General features: G+C 39.9%; 1 protein-coding gene across 7 annotated transcripts in view; it reads right to left on the reverse strand.

Moving 5' to 3' along the window:
- Positions 1-12,754: 12,754 nt before the first annotated feature.
- Positions 12,755-24,315, reverse strand: part of Heca (hdc homolog, cell cycle regulator) — a 48,131-nt gene continuing 36,570 nt past the window's right edge. The window contains exons 3-6 of one of the 7 annotated variants that reach the window (XR_004121556.1): positions 21,583-21,737; positions 15,926-16,106; positions 13,114-13,160; positions 12,755-13,013 (exon numbers count right to left, since the gene is read on the reverse strand). Coding sequence is in view for 5 of the 7 variants with exons in the window: in XM_031380489.1 (XP_031236349.1) it covers positions 15,942-16,106; positions 21,583-21,737 (320 nt within the window). In the remaining 2 variants the exon portion in view is untranslated. Of the gene's footprint in view, positions 16,107-16,141; positions 16,643-21,582; positions 21,738-24,315 lie in introns of those variants that run through there. The other 6 variants (XR_004121555.1, XM_031380489.1, XM_031380488.1 and 3 more) reach the window with 6 other exon arrangements.

Below are 24,315 nucleotides of genomic sequence, written 5' to 3' on the forward strand. Positions count from 1 at the left end.
AGGAGAGAGGAGGAGGGAGAGGAGGAGGAGGAAGAGGAGGAGGAGTCGTTGTCAGGAGAGGCTAGGAGAGTTGTCAATCAACCAATGGCATAAGGCTGACTCTAAGTGAAGGAGAGAGGGAAGGTGTTAGGGAACCATGCTATTAAGGTTTCAGTCCCCTATGACCTGATGGCTTTCTGACTTCGGCACAAGATGGGGAACTCCCTTTTTCAGCAGAGCTTCTCTGTCTCTGCCTGTCATCTGGAGAGTGTCATCTGGACACAGGTGACTGGCCTTGTCTGAAAAGGGACCTTGTACAGAGCTCTCTGAAAGGCTGCCTAACTTAGTACACACATCCCACTCTGGCTTCCTGCCCCTATGATAATTAGATGTTGTATTATAACCAATCACCCCATGCTTACTTGATGCATGGCCAATTAGCTCTTTCCACCCATAATTCCCTATCCCTAAAACAATAGAGAGTTTCACTGCAGCAGTCTCCAGAGGTCGTTCTGCCACACTCATAGCCACAAGAACCCTGACTCTTGCCTCTGCTCCCTTTCTTAACTCAGGCTGGTGGCCAACAGCCTCTGGGGAGAAAAAGGAGAGCACAGGAAGAAAGGGGAGTAAAAGTACCCTGAGATTCACAAGATCAAAGGAAGAGAAGATGAGGCCACAAAGAAGCCCTTGAAATAAAGATGACCTTCCAATGAGTTCTTTGTTTCCCAGAGTTAAGTCTCTTTGATAAATGTCACTGGCTGCAGCTTCTATGCAAGCCTTAAAGAAAGTAGTTATGATTTTAAGAGTAGCTGCATGGCCCTGGGATGACTAATGTCATTCCTTATCACAAGCAGAATGATATAGTCCTATGGTTATCACACATTAGTTCTCAAACCCATTGGCTACAATCTAAAATCCTTTTAAAAGTCTTAACAACCTTATATATTTGACATCCATTATACAACTTCAGCCTTATTGTAGCCATTTTTTTTCTGTTCCAAAAGTATCAGATTTCTTTTAAAAACTAAAACATATCATGCTCAGTTTCTTCTTCCAAGGCATTTCATGTTGCATCCCCTGCCAGGAAAACTTACCCAGATCCCATTTCATCTTGGCCTGTTTCTTAACTCAGCCTTTAACTCATGTTTTTGTTCGATGCCTTTCCCAATTCTCCTGTGTATATTCTTCACCATGGACTATACATCCCCCATTGTGGTCAGTTCTTCATTTAGAACAGGTCACACAAGTAAAAGCCTGCCTGATGTATTACTTCCCTATCAAATGAGTTAGTGCCCTAACAGCAGAACCTGTTCTTTTCTACACACTGGAGCATAACACAGGGTGATGAGAGTAACATAAGGGGAAAATTTTTACCAAATTATATCATATGCATGTATAGAAACATCAGAATTAAACTCATTATGCCTTACTCTGTACTGTTAATATGCACTATTACTAGTATTTTTAATGTCCTCACTAAAAGCTCAATCACCCATTTTGATTGAGATGTAAAAAAAATATCAGAAGGGAATTGCTGGCAAAAAAAATTAGGCTGTTAAGATAAGACTATAAATTAAGAAAGGAAACCCTGAGAAACACCTAGATATGAGAATTGGGCCTTTAAAAAAACCCCACTGATTTAGTTTGCAGAGAAAAAAAAATAAGGTAAAGATCATGCTCACAATGTGATCATTCTGTGAACTATGTGTAAATCTAAAGTCTAAATATAGTTATTTTTAAACCTGGCTCCCTAGGCTGTCACAGTTAAGATTAAATTTAGCACATAGAACCTGAGTACAAAGCTCTATCAGTAGAGGATCCCAGCATGAAACACATGACATATTCAAAGGGGTTAAATGGAACAAAGTATGAAGAAGCCACTATTAATAGATGCAGATGATACTAAAGAAAGCAGGGAGGTGAGGCTCCCTGGAGTTAACTAGCAGGAAGCCATTGCCCCCCATACCCAGGCTGAAGGGAGTAAGGGTAACTTTACTGGAACCCATCATGACCTGAAGACTTGGAAGAGGGACATCTCGGCAAGTATTATGGCCACCAGAGGAATAGGATTTCTGAAAGGCCAGAAATAATGCACTCAAAGAAAGTAGAGAAATAATCATGTTCCCTTCCCACACTGATCCCTCTCAAGTGCCTCATTTGGCCAAATCCAACTGAATTCCAGACAGCAAGATAATAGTCTCAGAGATAGACAATAAAAGAGCTAGTAGAATTTAACAGTCAAATCATATTGGGAGAGGTTTTGCTTATACTATAAAGAAAGTTTAAAATGTATATTTGATGGACTTTCTTGAAGCAAATACTTAATGAAATATGACAAGAGATGATTTCAATGAAAGATGCCATCCATTTTTCTCAGGAATTTTTTTTCTCACGTACTGACTGCAACAATTTGAATACCCATCTCCTTAAAAATTGATGCTGAGTGTGTCAGTAAGATGGTTCATAGTTAAACATCTTAGAAGATGTCCACCTTCACCAGACAGGCTAGTAGTAATTTCCTGGCCCACGACTCTCAGCTAATTTCTGGTTGTTACAAGTTACTCAGTCTTATATACTCTAATATAACACCACAGGTGGACCAAGATATTGCTATTATAACCTAGTGTCTATTCACACCACACAGGTTCCTTTGATGCCTTTGTATAACCTTCTTAACCTACAACAACCTTTATGTCTTGCGATACATCTTCTTAGATACATACTTCTCAAGGAAGAACTACCAATCGAGATGAACTCCCTTCCTTAGTTGATGACAGTGCTTGTTATCTTCAACTAATGAAAGATCATTAATATTTATCACAAATACATACTGAGCATCTCCTTTGTGTCAAATCTTGTTGTAGAAGCTGGGTATACAGCAGTGATTTTTTTTTAAGACAGAATGCTCGAATTTTAGTAGAGAAAACAGATAATAACATGACATATAAACACAATATATTGTATAATAGTTGGTCCCAAGTGCCTTTTAAAAAACTGGGGTTCTGGAGATGTAATCCAGTTGGTAGCATAATTGCCTAACACACATGAAATCCTAGATTTGATCCCTAGCATGGCATTAGTTGGGTGCAATGGAATATACTTGTAATCCTGGAATGTGGAGGTGAAGGCTGGAGAATCAAGAATTTGAGGTCATCCTAACCCCACTGCAAATCTGAGGCCACCTTGGGATTATGAAGTCCTTTCTCAAAGAAAGAAAGAAAGAAAGAAAGAAAGAAAGAAAGAAAGAAAGAAAGAAAGAAAGAAAGAAAGGAAGAAAGAAAGGAAGAAAGAAAGAAAGAAAGAAAGAAAGAAAGAAAAAGAAAGAAAGAAAGAAAAAAGAAAAAAGAAACTGGGGAGTGTGTAAGGAGGAGAGGGAGTAGCTGTGATTTTTCAATACTCATCAGACATTTCGGTTTATGCCTTCAGGAGGGCATAATCTAGTGTAGCGATCACTGAGGCAGAGTAGTCCTAGCAAAGAGCTAGGGTAAGTATTCTAAGGCAGAATATCCCCCTCACACACACAGGAAGAACCTGTGTCTTTAACCCCAGCACATTTGAGACCTATTGGCCTGCACACACTTGCACGCATGCACATACACGCGCGCGCGCACACACACACACACACACACACACACACACAGAACCACTCAACAAGGAAAAAACAACCTTGATTAAGTTCAATAGGTATAAGAGGACAACTTTTAAAAGCCAACAATATTATATTATCAAAAGTTGGATTAAAAAGTATGCTCAAATCTTTGTAGAAAAGGACAAGTTAAGCAGTTATGTTTAACATGCTATAATTACAGTGTGAGGGAATTACTTTTGACTGACATACATCTGGCATTTCTCACAAGGTACACAAGGACCAAGTTGAGCCATTTCCCATTCTGTATGAAATTTAGTATTCTGACTGCTCATTTGACCTTATTAATGTCTGAAACAACTGGACGCCTTCATAAGTGTTCTACAATCACAATCTGTGTTTGTTTCCTTTCTACATATTATAGAAAGAGAATTGAGAAAGGAATCTTTCTATCTGACATTCTATAGTTCTTTTAATCTTAACTAAGAAAACCCCATACATAATTTAAATGTTTGTGTGCTCCTCAAATTCATATGCTGGAATATAACTGTGGAACCATGAAGGGCAGTCTGTTTTTGGTTGAGCGAGGCTTGTTTCTGGAGACACAGTAGAAGATTCTACAAGGGACGGAACATTAAAAGTCACGCCCCCAAGACATAAGACTGCTGACACCACAAGCCCCTCACTCCAGTAGCCTGTGGCTAGACAATGCCTCAAGCTCCCTTGAGTATTCTGGCTGGACTCCACCCCTAGTCAACTGACCACAGCCAGGTATGCCCTGCCCCACAGTTACCTGAGGACAGACAGGTAGCCCAGCCTCATAAGGAACTGTTTGCCCCCCCCCTCTTAACCTCTTACTCTTGCCTTTCCTCTCCTTTCCTCCTCTCTCCATGTAGCCATGGCCGGCCTCTACTTCTTTACCTTTTCTATCTTTCTCTTTTCTGCAGTAAAACACCTTAAGACCATGGATTGCCTCCTTTCAACTAGACTCTTCGTGTTGGCCCAGCTGCAGCCTTGAGACCTGACTGGCACTTGCGCAGGAACAACCAGGCACCACCATTTCCCTTCCCCGCCCCTTTTCTCCCTTCAGCCCAGGGCAAACTGAGCTGCCCTGCAGCCCCCACTTGGTTCTCAGCTCTTCCACAGTGTCCAGCAGTGCCTATGATGCCCAGGAGCTAAAACATGTCGTCCTTGGCCTCCGTGAAGTCCAGGGACCCCTGCAGCTGGCCCCTCTCCACTCTCGCAGACTGGGATCCAGACGCCCACCCACCCAGGTGGAGAGTACACAAGACAGTCTCCCGTGTCCATCTGCCCAGAGTACCGGAGCTCTGGTGGAACCCAGGTCTCCCCTTCCCTCCTCCCATGGCAATACAGTGCCTGGCGCTGCCCCAGCGGTGTGGGTGGCACCCTACACATAACGTCAATGATGCTGGCATTAAAGGAAGATACTTTTAGGATATTATTAAAAAATAGAGGCAGAACCTTCATGAGTGGAATTAGGGCCTTTATAATGAGGTGCACAGAAACTTGTATACCCCTTCTGCCATCTGTGAAGATCTGGTCCCAGCAGACAACACATCTGACAACAGGTCATGCATGTTAGGTTTCCTAAGCTCTAAATGTAAACAATATCTTTTGTTTATAAATCACAAAGTCTAGGGATAAAGAAATGGATCAGCAGTTAAAAGCACTTGCTATTCTTCCAGAAAAGCTGCATTCAGTCCCAGAATCCACACTGGGATTCGTCTATAACTGTCTAGAGCTGTCAAAACTGTCTATAACTCTGGTTCCACCCTCTTCTGGGCCTCATGAATACCAGTGCACAGTGCACATATGTGCATACAGGCTAGCACTCTTAGACATAAAATTTAAAAAAAATTAAAGCAAAATACAAAGTATCCTGTTTAATACATTGTCTAATACCAAGATAATCACCCATTTGAACTGAGTAAGAGATGGAAGGATCCTTACTGACCTCCAAGAACAGGAGTTAGGTCTTAGGACTCAGGTATTTACTTTCCTGTTAGTTGCCATTTTGGCATTGAATTTTCTAAAGGAAATCCCCAAAGGAGATTCTAAACAGACTGATTGCCACAGCTGTAGGAAATAGGACAGTGGAAAAGAACTGCCTTCAGTGGAGCTCTGATCCACTCCTGAAGGTAGAATGGGTCTTGAGCTCTAGTGGTGGCTATGCTTGAGGAATGGAGCTGCTGAAGTTTCTTAGTGAATCCCCCTGTAGCAGCTGCAGATAATCATCTAGGCCTCAGGTAACCCTTGATGTGACAGGTCTATGAAAGCCAAACTGAAAGATTTAAATGTAACAGTTTTACAACTTCTCTGTACAACACATTTAAGTGGCTTCACTCCCCTCCCCCACTGAAAAGACAGCGCAGTTAGCCACACATTCTAAATCCATGGATTCAACCAACCATATTTTGAAATTATTCAGGGGGCAAAAGTGTGTCTGTACTGAACTCGTACATTTTTTTTCCACTTACATTTACTATTACCTCATACTAAAGAACAACTTCTATTTTCATAGCACGTGCATTGGGCATGGTAAGTAACCAAGAAATGATTTCAAGTGTACAGAAAGAAACTGGAGAAATGGCTCAGCAGTTGAGTGTTGTTGTTCCTGCAGAGGACTAGAGTTAGTTTTGAGACCACACACTAGATGGCTCACAACTACTTGTAACTCCAGCTCCATGGGATCTGACCCTTGTCTGGCATTAAACCAAAGCTCTAAGCAAATGTGTACTATTGGCAAGGACCCCAATGCCTCATCATGGGTATGGGCAACACATCCTCTGGGTCAGGTTCAAGAATTAACAAAGCCTTCTCTAGTCAGTGTGTATATATTTACACTGTGTACAAAAGCTAGCAACTACAGATTCTTCTTCCAGAATGACTGCAACCTAAGATTGCTCCTCAACAGAGATGTCCTACTGAGTCTAGCTAACTCCTTCGTGTGTAGTACATAATAAACATGCTGGGATTCTGGTTTGCATGCTGGTGTCTACACAATAACGTGCACAACCCACCCAATCCTAGCTTTTCTGTAGGTATCTGTGTCTAGTTTTTATTTCTTCATCATCTCCATCTGTTTCCAGGACCAAGCCATGCTGAATATGTTACATACTTGTATGTATAATTGTATTTTCTTTGAAAGAGGTGAAATATTACATCTTTGAGCCAACCAGAAATTTGAACTGAAAGTCTGTATTTTCAAGGCAAATCTCTACAAGCTGAGATTTCCACTTATTTAAAGACTACTGATTTCTTTTTTCTTCTTCTTTTTCTTTTTTCTTTTTTCTTTCTTTCTTTCTTTTTTTGACAGCAAGATGGCATGTAGCATATTTATTTGGATTGGAAGCCTGTGATTTTTCATACAGAAATTATCAACAGAGTTGTGTCTTTATCTCCAAAACTATCAGAATCATTAACAAAAGATGTAATTTGATTGTGAAAATCAGAAAAATCTTCAATATATCATGAATTGATAATAATTTACAAATTGGCTCCAATTGTTACTCTGATATGAATGAGATGCATGTTTTTCTTCTATTCTGAAGATGAAAATATAATCCACAAAAAGCTATTTCCTGTACTCCTCAAGCTTTTTTTTCTTAGGAGATATGTTACTTACATTTCAAATTTTATACCCTTTCCTCATTTCCCCTCCGAAAAGTCTCCTATCCCATCCCCTCTTCTCTTGCTCACCAACCCACCCACTCCTGATTCCCTGTCCTGGCATTCCCCTACACTGGGGCATTGAGCCTTCACAAGGCCAAGGGCCTCTCCTCCCATTGATGTCCCACAAGGCCATCCTCCATTACATATGCGTCTGAAGCCTTGAGTCTCTCCTTGTGTACTCTTTGGTTGGTGCCTTAGTCGCTGGAAGCTCTGGGATACTAGTTGGTTCATATTGTTGTTCCTCCTATGGGGCTGCAAACCCCTTTAGTTCCTTGGGTCCTTTCTCTAGCTCCTCCATTGGGGACCCTGTGCTCAATCCAATGGATGGCTATGAGCATCCACTTCTGTATTTGTCAGGCACTAGCAAACCCTGTCAGGAGACAGCTCTATCAGGCTCTTGTCAGCAAGCACTTGTTGGCATCCACAATAGTGTCTGGGTTTGGTAACTGTATATGGGATGGATCCCTAGGTGGGACAATCACTGGATTACCTTTTCTTCCCTTTGTGCTCCAAACGTTATCTCTGTACCTTGTCCCGTGGTTATTTTGATCCCCCTTCTAAGAAGGACCAAAGTATCCACTCTGTGGTCTTCCTTCTTCTTGAGCTTCATGTGGTCTGTGAATTGTATCTTAGGTATTCCAAACTTCTGGGATAATATCCACTTATCAGTGAGTGCATACCATGTGTGTTCTTTTGTGATTGGGTTACCTCACTCAGGATAATATTTTCTAGTTCCATCCATTTGCCTAAGAACTTCATGAATTCATAATTTTTCATAGCTGAGTGCTACACCCACTCGTCTACACTAGTTACGTCTGCAGTATCCAGGGGTAAAAGCCTGATCAAGGACAAGAGGTGTTATGGCCCCAAAAGGGAGCTTGTGCCTCCTGGGTATTCAGACAGTTGCTGGTATCTCCTAACTCAGATGTGTTCCAGATTAGTCTTTCCAATCATTAACACGCCCTTATATTTAGGCATAAAGGTACCCCAAGAAATGATTTGTAAATGGCTAAGATTAGGCATTGTTTCCTGGCCAGCACAATGTTTCCAACCTATCCTAATTCAATTCCTAGCTATCCTTAGCTTGGAATTTCTCTCAAGGAATCTGCCTTGCCAGACAGGTTTTCCTCAGAGTTAGCAACAGAGGTTAAGCACATTCCTCAGGGTAGTCACACAGAAGAAAGAACTGTTTTACATACTGGAGAATAATCAAAGGGCTTCCCTTACTCAAGGACATTAGCTAGAACTGTTAGGTCGGAACTTCCCAGTGCTTGCCTCCAGCAGAACCAGAGAATTAGCATAGGAATACCAAATTAGCCCCAGCGGAGAGAGCACCATTGCTCTTCCACCCGCTTCACAACTGGATACGTGATCTTGGTCAGTAAGATCATTGATCTTGATGTGACTGTCAACTGCCTACATGACTCTTGTCATCTGCCCTGCTTTCTGTATACCATATAAGCCTGCTTTTCACTTTGTGCAGGAGGACTCGCACTAGAACTTGCACTTGGGAACTCGCGCTGGACTCGGACTGGCACTCTGACTAGAATTAGAACTTAGATGGACTAGGACTCAGATTTATGCAATCCACAGTCCCCCGGGCCCAGAGCACTTGGACCCAGTGTGTTTTAGATGGCCTCAGATGTACCTTAACTGCTGAGCTGCTAGATTTACCATCTCTTTTGCAATTACTGTAAAAGTCTGATGCCATTTTTAAGAAATACATTCAGATCCTGTACTTCCATGTGTCGTCTTTGCCATCATTCCTTTGCCTACATCTCGTCAACCTGACTAGGACCCCGTTTCTCCCGCGGGTTGAGGGAGGCCCAGATAGGCCAGCCTGCGGCCGCTGAGTACTGCTCCATGTGTAAATGTATCACATTTTCTGTGTCCATTCTTCTGTTGAGGGATATCTGAGTTGTTTCCAGCTTCTGACTATTATAAATAAGGCTGCTATGAACATAGGGGAGCATATGTTCTTGTTACATGATGGAGCATCTTCTGGGTATATACCCAGGAGTGGTATAGCTGGGTCTTCAGGTAGATCTATTTCCAAATTTCTGAGGAACCACCAGACTGATTTCCAAAGTGGTTTTAGTAGGTTGCAGTCCCACCAGCAAAGGAAGAGTGTTCTTCTTTCTCCACATCCTCATGAGCATCTGCTGTCATCTGTTTTTGATCTTAGCCATTCTGACTGGTGTGAGGTGGAATCTCAGGGTTGTTTTGATTTGTGTTTCCCTGATGGCTAAGGATGCTGAACATTTCTTTAGGTGCTTCTCGGGCATTTGGTATTCCTCAGTTGAAAATTCTTTGTTGAGCTCTGTACCCCATTTTTAATAGGTTTATTTGGTTCTCTGGATTCTAGCTGCTTGAGTTCTTTGTATACATTGGATAATTAACCCTCTATCGGATGTAGGGTTAGTAAAGATCTTTTCCCAATCTGTTGGTTGATGTTTTGTCCTATTGACAGTGTCCTTTGTCAGAAGCTTTGCAATTTTGAGGTCCCATTTGTCAATTTTTGATCTTAGAGCAGAAGATATTGATGTTCTGTTCAGAAATTTTTTCCCTGTGCCCATGTGCTCAAGGCTCTTTGCCACTTTCTTTTCTATTAGTATCAGTGTATCTGGTTTTATATGGAGGTCCTTGATCCATTTGGACTTGAGCTTTCTATAAGGAAACAAGAATGGATTGATTTGCATTCTTCTACATGTTAACCGCCAGTTGAGATAGCACCATTTGTTGAAAATGCTGTCTTTTTTCCACTGGATGGTTTTAGCTCCTTTGTCAAAGATCAAGTGACCATTTATTGTTGAGAATAGTTTTTGCTATCATGAGTTTTTTGTTATTCCAGATGAATTTGGAAATTGCTCTAACTCTATGAAGAATTGATTTGGAATTTTGGTGGGGATTGTATTGAATATGTGGATTGCTTTCGGTAAAAAGATGGCCATTTTTACTATATTAACCCTACCAATCCATGAGCATGGGAGACCTTTCTCCATCGTCTGAGGTCTTATTCGATTTCTTTCTTCAGAGACTTGAAGTCTTTGTCATACAGATCTTTCACTTGCTTAGTTTGAGTCACACCACAATATTTTATATTATTTGTGACTATTGTAAAAGGCGTTGCTTCCCTAATTTCCTTCTCAGCCTGTTTATCTTTTGAGGAGGGCCACTGATTTCTTTGAGTTAATTTTATATCCTGCCACTTTACTAAAGTTGTTTTATCAAGTTTAGGAGTTCTCTGGTGGAATTTTTGGGGTCACTTAAGTATACTATCATATCATCTGCAACTAGTGATATTTTGACTTCTCCCTTTCCAATTTGTATCCCTTTGACCTCCTTTTCTTGTCTAATTGCTCTAGCTAAGACTTCGACTACTATATTGAACAGGTAGGGAGAAAATGGGCAGCCTTGTCTAGTCCCTGATTTTAGTGGGATTGCTTCAGGTTTCTCTCCATTTAGTTTGATGGTGGCTACTGGTTTGCTGTATATTGCTTTTACTATGTTTAGGTATGGGCCTTGAATTCCTGATCTTTCCAAGACTTTTAACATGAAGCAGTGTTGGATTTTTGTCAAATGCTTTTTCAGCATCTAATGAAATGATCATGTGGGGTTCTTTTTGAGTTTGTTTATATAGTGGATTACACTGATGGATTTCTGTATACTTCATCCCTGCATCCCTGGGATGAAGCCTATTTGATCATGATGGATGATCATTTTGATGTGTTTTTGGATCCGGTTTGTGACAATTTCCTTGAATATTTGGCACTGATATTCATAAAGGAAATTGGTCTGAAGTTCTTTGTTGGGTCTTTGTGTGGTTTCAGTATCAGAGTAATTGTGGCTTCAAAGAACAAGTTGGGTAGTGTTTCTTCGATTTCTATTTTGTGGAATAATTTGAAGAGTATTGGTATTAAGTCTTCTTTGATGGTCTGATAGAACTCTGCACTAAACCCATCTGTTCCTAGGCTTTTTTTTTTTTTGGTTAGGAGACTTTTAATAACTGCTTCTGTTTCTTTAGGGGTTATGGGATTGTTTAGATGGTTTATCTGGTACTGATTTATCTTTGTAATTTGGTTTCTGTCTAGAAGATTGTTCATTTCACCCAGATTTTCAAGTTTTGTTGAGTATAGGCTTTCATAGTAGGATCTGATTTTTTGGATTTCCTCAGTTTCTATTGTTATGTCTCCCTTTTCATTTTTGATTTTGTTAATTTGGACACTGTCTCTGTGCCCTCTAGTTAGTTTAGCTAAGGGTTTATTTATTTTGTTGATTTTCTCAAAGAACCAGCTCCTGCTTAGGTTGATTCTTTGTATAGCTCTTTTTGTTTCTACTTGGTTGATATCAGCCCCAAGTCTGATTATTTCCTACCTTCTATTCCTCTTGGGTTCATTTGCTTCTTTTTCTAGACCTCTCAGGTGTGTTGTCAAGCTGCTAGGGTATGCTCTCATCAGTTTCTTTTTGGAGGCACTCAGAGCTATGAGTTTAGCTCTTAGCACTGCTTTCATTATGTCCCATAAGTTTGGCTCTGTTGTGGCTTCATTTTCATTGAATTCTAAGTCTTTAATTTCTTTCTTTCTTCCTTGCCCAAGTTATCATTGAGAGTTGTTAAGCTTCCACATGTATGTGGGCTATTATTTTTGTTGTTATTGAAGACCAGCCTTAGTTTGTGATGATCTGACATGATGCATGGGACTATTTCAATCTTCTTGGAGAAAGTATATCACTGGGGGTGAGCTTTGAGGTTTCAAAAGCCCATGCAAGGCCAAGTATATCTCTCAGGATGTAAAGCTCTCAGCTACTGCTCTAGTGCCTGTTTGTATTGCAACCATGCTCCCTACCAGAACTAAGCCTCTAAAACTTTTCAAGTTCCTAATTAAATGCTTTCCTTTATAAGAGTTGCCTTGGTCATGGTGTCTCTTCACAGCAATAGAACAGTGACTAAGGCAAGTCTAGTGGGGGGCAGGATGTTTCAAAATCACACTTTTAAAATTTTTTCTTTAACACTTTCTATACCATAGAATTATTTATAACCAGAACAATAATTTTATACTATACACATGAAACAAGGGGAAGACTGATTTGCTATTATTTTGCTGCAAAAGAAGCTTACATGTAATATATGTGTGTAAGCAGTAAAGAATTTGTAATTGTGGGTCCTCTCCTCCTTTTTTCTTTTTTTACATTTGTTTATCACATATGTGCATGCACCAGAGCATACATGTTTTGGTCAGAGGACAGTTTTCAGCTGTTTCTCTCCTGCCCACGATGTGGGTTCTGGGGATCAAACTGAAGTTGTTAAGTTTGATAACAAGAACCTTTATCTACCGAGTCATCTTGTTACTCTGGAATTTTTAGTTTTGATTAGTTGCAGTACTTCCTTTAGAATGGCTTTCTGGATTTTCTTTAAACTCTGAGAATATCCCTACTTCTCTATTATCTTTACTTACCAAACATTCCCATTTCTCAAAAAATTCCAACAAAATCTAGTAATAGATTAAAGCAAAGTTTAATATTTGTTTCTAAAATTTTATTATTCTTAATACACACCTTTCACATACAGAAACCCTCTAACATCACATGATTCCATAACCCAAATGCTTCAATTTTATCAACATTCTTTAAGTATTTACATTGGCTTCCCTCAACAAAAGTGCAATCCAAGTCATCTTGACAAGAAATCTTTATAGACAACAACATATTTTTGAGCTGGTTTTCATGGCGTCCATTCATTATATTCTCTTTCAATTATCTGAAAAATATAATAAAGTCAACAAGGTATGAAGATGAACTGGGTTAGGCAGCATCCTGTCATGGGAACCACACCCTAAAGAAAAGTGCTTTCTCCTCACCTCTTCCCCAATCTCCAACTAAAATTTCTAAACAACTGCTTCAAGGACTTGAACGAAAAATCAAACAGGTTAGAAAATAGGCACAAAGCAGACTGCACAATCAGCACTGGCATTGTAAGACAACATGAAGAACTCAGAAAGGTAGTCTTGGTAGTCTAGCAATTATGACTCAATCTGTTAAGTTTTAGCATTTAAACATATAATATTCTTTGTTCATGAGTTAATTTTTCCCAAAAAGGTATGAAAATTTCCTTTACTTAGAAAAATGAACCCCTTTTACAAAAATTGGAAATTAAAGGATGTTAGAGAAGCCCCTTTGTAAGTGCTTCCCATGTGATCAGGTGGTCAGAGACAGCAGAGAGCTGAGATGGCCTGAAGAAAATATGATCAGAAATTAGCTTGTCTCAAAACTGAAGTGGTTTTACTTGCTCAAAGTATGGAACACTTTAAAAATCAATGACTAAAAATGTTAAAGTAGATAAAAATCACTTTAAATTATTAGTCAATCTGAAAACTATGAGTTGTTGAACAGTACTCATCAGAAACAGAAGGTAGACCCCTAGGTGACTGATACCCTTTACTCTCCCAACTACAACAGAAATGATGATCCTTCTTGACATAGTCCAACTCTAATCAACGTGTTCAGGCAAAGACTGGTGAAGATATTAGGATCAGCAGATTTTCAAAGTAAAATTTACCTTTATAGCAAGTATTGTATGCTTAATTGTATTTTATTCTTAAATCAGCCAAATTTTCCCTTCCAGACAAAAGTGAAATTAATGCACTAAAAGGCAAAAGGTAAGTATTGGAGTGCAAGGCTCATGCTTCTCTTTTCATAAGACTATACACATAGTCCTTGCTTTATCATCAACATAGCATCAAATGCAAATATTATCCAATTGAAATGAAACCTCTTCATTTTAGGGGCAGAAAACAATCTAAGCAGCAAGTATAGAATGTGGCTTACAACACAGGTCTTTTAACCTAAAGAACTCACATGGTACAGTGAATAGATTGACTTTGGAACAATAATACAGTGAAACTGTACCTAGAAAACGTCAACAGGTTAGAGAACTGCATTACAAGTATTTTATTTATTTAAAAAAAATCAGAAACACGAAGACAAATATGAATTTGAATAGAAACTTACCAAAATTTTAAACTTGAGTGTACAACAGACTCATAGGGAAACAGCTAATTCATAATTATAGCTTTGTGCTTCAAAGACAAATTTGCAAGTATTATGTCACATAGACCTCATGTGCATTAAATGCCATCTGACCAATAATGATTTCTGCTTGTCCTAGGCAAATTTTTATAGATATGAAACTTCAGATCATCAAACTATAAGTAACAAACCAACTGATGAAGAATATTCATCCAAAGATGAAGAGTTTCAGTTGGGTTCCTTAATGCTACTGTTCCCAACAAATCACCAAGCAGTACAATTTCAAACTCACTGGCAATAATGCTCAGACAATTTTGAAGAGCAACACCCCCTGTGTGTGTAGGGGGCATAAACCAAGAAAGTGATATTAAATATTTACACGAACCCCAAATTTGCCTGGTCATAAATGATTAGTTTTAGTATTCTTTTAATTTATTCTTCTCTATCATACTTGAAATTACCAAATTCCTTCATAAGAGGTAATTCTTTAGTTCTAATTGTACAGGTAATGACTTGAGCATATTTAAGTTTCCACATTCTACTGAACAGAGGTTGGTTTTGGAATACTTGGTCTGTATGTGGCTTTTGTTTTAACCAACAGTAAGGGATCATGGGAATCTTTAGGATGATCTATTTTCAGATATGCTTTTTTGCATTACTGCTCCCCAAACTGAACATACTCTTAAAAGAATAAAAACTATTCTTCATCGTTCTAACAAATTTCCCCTTCCTTCTTCAGATCAGCTCTGACTATGTAGCACTTGATATACTGAAAAGGAAGTGTGGCATGGCTAGTTCTGCAGCACAGCAGGCAGGCCAGAGGTTTACCTGCAAGGTCTAGATACCAGGTAACACTTCAGCAATGCAACCTGTAAATGATGCCCATCAGAATCACAGGGTATAAAGGTTTTCTGTAGATTCTCTGACCAACTCTAGAGATACAATCAAATAACCAAGTTCTGTCTTTCTGCCTGCTTGTTTCAGTGTGCATCATCTCCAAATTCACTTCACAAGACTTGTTAGATTCAGCTCACCTACACAGCAACAGCTTTCACGTGTCATATAATTTGGATATTGTTTCCAGCATGAAAACTGTTAAATTACACAAATAGTAAAAGAAAGAGCACGCAGTTCTATTCTCAAATCACCTGTCAGTGGGAGTAAATTGCACCTCAACCTGTGCTGAAGAACAGAGTCCAGACAGCCTAATACAGTACTGGCTGTCCAGGCTCAGGTGTACATTCACTTGTCATTTATTTTCCCCAAGGCCCAGAGAGCTAATAGTGAGTCTTAAGAAAGCTAACATATTAGTAAAAGCTCCCTCCCAACTCCTACCACACCTCTAGTTTCGCCAGATTCCCACCTCTAAATGCCACCCATCCTTCCTGCTACCTTAGAGCTCCATCAGATACTCTGCATGAGACCAAAACCCTACCAAAATCTGTACAACTTCCCATCTGGCCTCCAATCTTACCCACAGACTGACATTTGGGAATCAAGAAAGGGCAAGGGGCAGCCCCTATTTTAGTGGCACAAATATACAAAGTAAACTCTGCTTCAAATTAGAAAAGAAATTAATGTCACAGAATGTTCCCCTATAAAAGATATGTAGTAAAGTAATAATATCAATAAAATAGCTATTACTAAAGCAAAGCTTTCATCAATAAGCTTCGAGAACTTTGAAGGAGGAGAATGGCTTCACGAAATGGTAGTCCAGGTTCCCACAGTGTGGACACTGCTGGACATTGCTGTACTCAGAAAAGTACTGCATCCCGATCCGTACGTCGATCACAGGCTTGCCACAATGCTTGCAATTCAGACGGGCCTGGGGAAACAAACATCATAAGCCACAATACCACTGGCTACCCAGTATTAGTCAAAAAATGCTGGGGAGTGACTGAGATTCAGTGAAACATCTCCATTTTTAGCAGAATCAAGGCATGTACATCTAAGATATTCTGGCATTCGTCATCATCCTTCTAAAGATTACTGTCTCCCAGTTTCTCTGTTAATATGAGGTGCCTATCAATGAGAAAATTCTGAACAGTGCTACCTAAACATCACCAACAGAGTTACCTAAGAGTAATCACTTATCTCCTGGATTTTAAGCAAGTGGCTGAAATGGCTCCCTGCACCTAAATCTACATAAAAAACTTTCCTAAAGAGTCCAGGTTTACTTTCATTTGTCTCTATATGACAGTTTTCTTTGATATAAAAATAAAATATCCCTAAAATATCCAAACAAAATGCACAATCCAGGCAAGCGTGCTATGTATCTTGAGACTCTGGCACTCACTAGCCATGCCATCTTCACTGTGCCTGTGCCTCACAGCACAGTCCTGGAACACTGCAGCAACAGACCTGGGAGTGAAGTGGACAGGCAAAAATTACACACCAAACAGTCTTAATTTAGATCCTTCCTAAAAATGTGCTAACAAATTTGTCCTCAACGCTTTCTTGTGAAGGAGCATAATCTGCATTTCAGATGATGAAAGAGGCACACAGCGATCAATACCAAGCCCAAGAAAACAGAAAGCAGAACAGCTGGGATTTAAACTAAATGTACTCCAAAGTGCACACCTCCCCTACACACGCTATCTTCCTATAACCTAAAAGAACTTCCCTTTTAACTACTTCATCCCTCTGAGTCTTAAGTAAAGTCCTCTGTAACCCGTCACTCCTTTCTGATAACCAATGACTGCTTATTTTTGACTCAGACTTATCTGAAGACTTTCCTGGATACTTGAGAAATGTCTACAACATGCATCTTCACAGTGAATATTTTCAATTGCTTAATAATAATAATAATAATAATAATAATAATAATAATAATAATAACAATCAAACAGATTTTGTTTCAATTGAGGGCCAGAAAATATAATCTTGGCAGATGTCGGTTTAAAGAATGAACATACATTGTAGACTAAAGGGCTGGTGGGCAAGATACCACTCTGTATTTCTCTCTGAATATATGGAAATGTCATGGCCATTCAACAACAAGTAGAAAGAACACCAGAATAGAATTCACATGTTTTAGTCACAGCTATGACACAATTTATGTAGACCTGGGGAAAACTTTCAAAAACTTGAGTCATCCATTATAAGCATCCATTCAGAAAGCTGAATGAGCTCTGTAACGTCCCATGCAATGCTAAGGTGCCATGAGTTTTAATGTGGCCCAAACCTTTCTTCATGTCCTCACTTCCTTAAAAGGCTAGCCCTCCTGCTATATCATGTGAATATATATACATATATATATATATATGTGAATATATTCACACACACACACATATATATATATTCACACACACACACACATATATTCACACACGCACACACACAGAGAGTAAGCACCGCCACTCCCTTTGGTCTCTCTATCCACTGGACACTAAGGTACAGTGGTAACCATAAAGCATGACAGTAACTGGAAAATTACAGTAACTCATTTCAAGGCTAATCTTGAACCTGGAAATGTGGTCAGAACACCACAAGAACAGAAAACTAAAGCCTTCCAGTGTGCATCTGCACTCTGGAGCTAACTCTGTGCCATAGCTCTCCGTACCCAAATCCCACCTGGAGAGAGCTGTTCTCCCAGAAGTGCTGACACAGGCTTACAGGAGGGACAAGCCACAGTCAGAGACAGCAAGACCAGCTAACACCACAGATGGCGAGAAGTACGTGCAAGAACATAAGCAAGAGAAACCAAAGCTACTGGCATCATCAGAACCCAATTCTCCCACCATAGGAAGTCCTGGACACACCATCACACCGGAAAACCAAGATTCAGCTCTAAAATCATTTCTCATGATGATGATAGAAGACTTTAAGAAGGACATAAATAACTCCCTCAAAGAAATACAGGAGAACACAGGTAAACAGCTAGAAGCCCTTAAATAAGAAACACAAAAATCCCTTAAAGAACTACAGGAAAACATAACCAAACAGGTGAAGGAAATGAACAAAACCATCCAGGATCTAAAAGTGGAAATAGAAACAATAAAGAAATCACAAAGGGAGATAACCCTGGAGTTAGAAAATCTAGGAAAGAGATCAGGAGTCATAGATGCAAGCATCACCAACAGAATACAAGAGATAGAAGAGAGAATCTCAGGGGTAGAAGATACCATAGAAAACATTGACACAACAATCAACTAAATTGCAAAAAGTAAAAAGCTCCTAATCCCAAACATCCAGGAAATACAGGACACAATGAGAAGACCAAACGTAAGGATAATAAGTATAGACAAGAGTGAAGACTTTCAATTTAAGGGGCCAGTAAATATCTTCAACAAAATTATAGAAGAAAACTTCCCTAACCTAAAGAAAGAGATGCCCATGAACATGAAACCTAAAGAATTCCAAATAGACTGGACCAGAAAAGAAATTCCTCCCATCACATAATAGTTAAAACACCAAATGCACAAAACAAAGAAAAAATATTAAAAGCAGTAAGAGAAAAATGTCAAGTAACGTATAAAGGTAGTCCTATCAAAATTACACCAGACTTTTTGCCAGAGACTATGAAAGCTAGAAGATTCTGGGCAGAGGTCATACAGTCCTAAAAGAACAAAAACACTAGCCCAGGCTACCATACCCAGCAAAACTCTCAATCAAAACTTCCAACACAAAAAGGGAAACTACACCCTAGGAAGAACAAGAAAGTAATCTTCTTTTAACAAATCCAGTATTAGATAGCAGCACAAACATAATTCCACCTCTAACAACAAAAATAAAAGGATGCAACAATCACTATTCCTTAATAGAAACACCTAAAGAAATGTTCAACATCCTTAGTCATCAGGGAAATGCAAATCAAAATAACCCAGAGATTCCACCTCATACCAGTCAGAATGGCTAAGATCAAAAACTCAGGTGACAGCAGATGCTGGAGAGGTTGTGGAGAAAGAGGAACACTCCTCCACTGCTAGTGCGATTGCGAGCTAGATCAACCACTCTAGAAATCAGTCTGGAGGTTCCTTAGAAATTGGACATAGGCTGAGGACCCAACTCCTGGGCATATACCCAAAAGATTCTCCAACATGTAATAAGGACACATGCTCCATTATGTTCATAGCAGCCTTATTTATAATAGCCAGAAGCTGGAAAGAACCCAGATGTCCCTCAATGGAGGAATGGATACAGAAAATGTGGTACATTTACACAATGGAGTACTACTCAGCTATTAAAAACAATGACTTTTGCAGGCAAATAGATGGATCTAGAAAATATCATCCTGAGTGAGGTAACTCAGTCACAAAAGAACACACATGGTATGTACTCACTAATAAGTGGATAATGGGCAAAGAGCATGGAATACCTATGATACAACTCACAGATCACATGAAGCTCAAGAGGAAGGAAGACCAAAGAGTCGATGCTTCAGTCCTATTTAGAAGGAGGAACAATATAATCAAGGGAAATAGAGGATGGAAAGGACTTGGGAGGAAGAGGGGAAAAAGAGGGGCATAATCACATATGGAAGGTGGTGGAGGAGATGTACAGAGGGTCAGGAAATTGAACAGAGGTTTGTAGCAATGGGGAACTGGGGGTAGGAACCAGAAAGTCCCAGATGCCAGGAAAACAAGAGCCTCCCAGGACCCCAGGGGAGTGACATTAGCTGACCTGTCTTGACCATATCCAGGTTAGGTATGCCCCCCACCACCACCCGGTTGATGGAAAGGGGTCATCCACCTATCTCCAAAATTTTAACCCAGAAATGTTCCTGTCCAAAGGAAATACAGGGACAAAGAGTGGAATAGAGACTGAAGGTAAGGCCATCCACAGACTGCCCCCACTTGGGGATCCATCCCACATGCAGACACCAAACGCAGACACCAAACCCAGACACTATTGCTGATGCCAAGAAGTGTTTGTCAACAGGAGCCTGGTAAAGCTGTCTCTTGAGAGGCTCTGACAGAGCCTGACCAATACAGACAGATGTGGATGCTTGCAGCCAACCATCAGACTGAGCACAGGGACCCCAATGGAGGAGTTAGGGGAAGGACTGAAGGAGCTGAAGGAGCCTTATGTGGCATCAGTGGAATGGGAGGCCCTTGGTCCTGTGAAGGCTTGGTGCCCCAGTGTAGAGGAATGTAGGGCGGTGAGGTGGGAGTGGGTAGGTGGGTGGGGGAGCACCCTCATAGAAGCAGGGTAAGGGGGGACGGGATGGGAGTTTACAGAGGGGAAATTGGAAAAGGGGTTAACATTTGAAATGTAAACAAAATATCCAATTTTTTTTAAAAAGAAAAAAAAAAACTAGTCAACCTTATCAAAACCCAAAAGACTAAGAAGGCTGTCCACCTCGCTCACAAGCAGATTTCTCTTTAGCAAAACACCCAAATGGGCAAAAAAGAGAACTACTGTCTATCTGCCTTTGAACTCAATAGAAATAGGTCATCTACTAATGAAACTGATACTAGTAGAATATTTTTTAAAAATCAAATTACAATAGTAATGATACAAACTCCAATTGTAACCAAAAGTGTAATACTCATTATTTGTAAAGGATATAGGTTAACACAATGCCAGCAGAAAATGTCTCTGCTACCCAGAATGACCCACCAGGGACTTATGTAACAAGTTCTTCCTCAAGCATGTTGAATAATAATAAATTCAGGCATTCCTTGGGATTTTATCTTTTTGGTTTCTCTTTCTTATTTAATGGGGTTTTGTGTCCGTCCCTCCTCCTTTCCTTTCCTACAAGTCAAGAAAGAATCCTGCTGCTTCTAGCACGCTAGGAATTGGAAAGCTTTCTGGTCAATGTCACATAACTTAAGTGGGAGATGCTAGGGTTTTGCAAACTTCTCACAGAAAGTACACAATTGGTGAATTTTTTCTGTTCTAGAAAAAAATTTTCCTTTTCAGTTTAAATGAAAACCTTTTGTTACAGACTTGTAGTACAAATTAACCTCACAAAATGAGAAAATTACAAGCAAACAAAATGAAAACTAAAGAAAGCACACACAGGCCACCTAGCCAACTGCAGATACTCAGCAGAGCGCTTTCATGCTGTCTCAAATGGAAGCAAGGTGCTTCGCTGTTTTGTCTTGTTTTTGACTTAACAGATAAAAAATATTCCAAATCCACTTCTCTAGTTCCCTCTCACTGTGATTGTGTATGCATGTGTGCATGTTTCTCTTTGACTAAATAGTATTTTAACTCGCTTGAGTTCTTCACTCTTAGAAGTACACCTTGACCAGACCCTCACACTCAAACCACAAAGCAGCTTTTAACTCTCTAAGTTAACTTGGTGACAAATGCCCATAGTTATCTACTGCACCCTCACTTCAGTCGATACCAACCTGACAGCAGGGAGAGGCAGCCAGGATGTCGTAGGTGTACATGGTGCCCAGCTGGTGCCAGCTGCCATCCCACCGTGACTTGCACTTGATGCAGATGATCTTGTGGACCCCTTCCAGGCAGTCCACACACACTGCATACAGATGCATGAGTCTCCCTGCACACAGAAAACACAAGAGTGAGGGTGGCTAGGGTGGAAAGCAACTTTATCTCCAGTGGTGATAAAAAGCCCCCATCATCATCAAAAAGCAAACATTTTAGACAAGACAGACAGACAGAGAGAACATCCTTGCATTGTCCTGTTAGGATAATATTGTTTGTCGATCCAGATCTAGACAACAAAGCCTCATGTTTATAACTAAACTGTAATCACGAAGATTCTCCTGAGTCTATGTGTGACATACAGTGAACCAACATGAACCAAGTGTAACCCACAAATTTCATCAAAATGGTCTGTCTTGGTATCGATGGCCCAGAATTTCACAAAAGTCACAATCACTATGTCAACAGTCCTCAATCCCAAAACTGCTCGGCTATCACCACAGCTCACTTAGGAACTAGAGTTATATATTACTTGTGATATGTTAGAAAATCAACATATTACTTACTGAGCTTTTAAAAGTTACCACCTCAATTCCTTCACTGTTTATCCAGGACTTAATGTTTATAATAGAAAGAGGTCATCCAAATATACAAAAGGGTAAGGGTTCAAATAATTAGTAAGCATGTCTAGGATCTTCCCAGGCAACATGTAGTAGCAATACTGCTGAGAAGAGGGAGCACTCTAGAACACTGTGTGTGGCTTCTGACTCAGTATGTGCTGTTATCTAACTCAGACTAGGGGTTTTTACCATTTTCCTGCAAGGACGAGCTCTCTCTTCCTTTTCTACTGCAAAGACACCTAATTGTCTTTGGAAGGAACATTTTCATTGCATTTGTTTACATGGCCCAATTCTTCCTTGAAAGCAGAAGCCACGCCTCATTTACCCTTGTCCATTTGGTATCCAGCACAATGTCCCCAGTGTGAAAAGCACTGTGTGTTGAGAGAGTGGATGGAGCACGGTAACAGACAAGGACACTATAAACTGTGAAGTGGGGTCTCTGCCAAAACCAGGATGACTGGAAGAGCTCCTTCCAATACCACCCATCTATGTTCTAAACACTGAAAACAAGGTCTCATATGCCATACCACTGAGTTCCTGGGACCATATCCAAAAGTCAATTTAATTGACTAGAACAGCTCATTTCCAGTTTCCTCCTATAGTGCTCAATGATACATCAGGACTGCTAGTGGAAGTTAACACCAGACACAGAAGGTGCTGGTGACAATGGCTGTGATGATGAAGACAGCAATGTTCACTGTGCACTTACCAAGGGTCTGCCTGTGCCATGAGTGTTCCATCCATCCCTTCATTTAACTCTCACTGTAACACTACAAAGGGCTCATGATTGTTATTCAAACAATCATGTCATTTCAAACAGGAGGGGCAGATGCTTAAAGAGCCTGGGCAGCTTGGCTCTTACAAAGACATACTTACAAAGAAAATAAGGAGCCAAAACGAGATTCAATTCATGTCTATCTTGACTCTTAACTTATAGGCAAACAACTCTTGGGAAGCCTGAGTTGAAACTTAGTTTCAGGAATTACTTTTGATTACTATTCCATCACATCCTATAAAGAGAATTTCTGAACCATAGAAAAGATTCTATAAGCAGTGTCCTATTAGCACAATCACATATGATGCACAGTAGTAAAGAAGGCCATCGAGTCTCTCTTAACTAGACCAGTGTTACTTAGAAAGACCAAATAAAGCCATTTTCTGAATCCAAGAACAGGGTCTGGAGACAGCTGGGGAAGGCCAGAAGGATTAAGGAACAGAGCAAAGGAATAACAGCCCAATGAGTACAGTAAACATCTCACCAACAATCAACTGTGAACTGTGTGGAATTCCGTGGCCTAGAATGTGGCCATCCTGTTGGAATTGGAAATGCTTTAACATTGTGGTTGGCCTAAGAGCTTACTATAAATAAGATCACCCAGACTTCTGAGGTACACCAATAGAAAACTGACCCATGACTAATGCCTTTGTGGTAATGGTGACTTCTCTAGCATTCATTAAAACCCTTGACCAGATTCTAAAACCAGCAGTTAGTTCTTGGTACTTCTGTAGAGTGTACCAAGCACAGCCATTATCTGTGTATACTTACAAGTATGTGCAAGCATACAAGTAATTCAGACCTCTCTAATTTTTGACTCTTTCTTCATTCTCTCTCTGATCAACACCTTAAGGACTTAGTCTTGAGTGCTACCACAACTGCTTCCTCTTCTCTTTTTATTTCCAAGATGTAAGCCACCAATGTTAAAAATATTGCACTTGTTCACCAGAAATGCTTCTTTCTAACAGTGCTTGCTAGATATCTTTACGGAAAGTTAACTAAATATACCAAATGCCCTCACCTTCTTTCCCATAAAATGGGTATTTTTCCCAACCTTGTCTACTCCAGCCTGTAAAAATACCATTTATATGGTTTGGAATCAAAGTGAACTAAAGAAGACCCTTCATTTTCACAGCCAAAGACTCTTCAAATCTGTAATTCTCCTTAAGTCTCCTACACATATCCCTTCCTCTTAGTTCCCACGACCTACAACCAAGTTTCTTATCTTTCATGCTTACAGATGTGACAAAATTTCAGCTCTGTTTCCAGGTAAACTTTTTAAGCAGCTTTTTTTTTTT

The sequence above is a fragment of the Mastomys coucha genome, unplaced genomic scaffold, assembly GCF_008632895.1.
Source record: "Mastomys coucha isolate ucsf_1 unplaced genomic scaffold, UCSF_Mcou_1 pScaffold2, whole genome shotgun sequence".
Classification (NCBI taxonomy): Eukaryota; Metazoa; Chordata; class Mammalia; order Rodentia; family Muridae; genus Mastomys; species Mastomys coucha.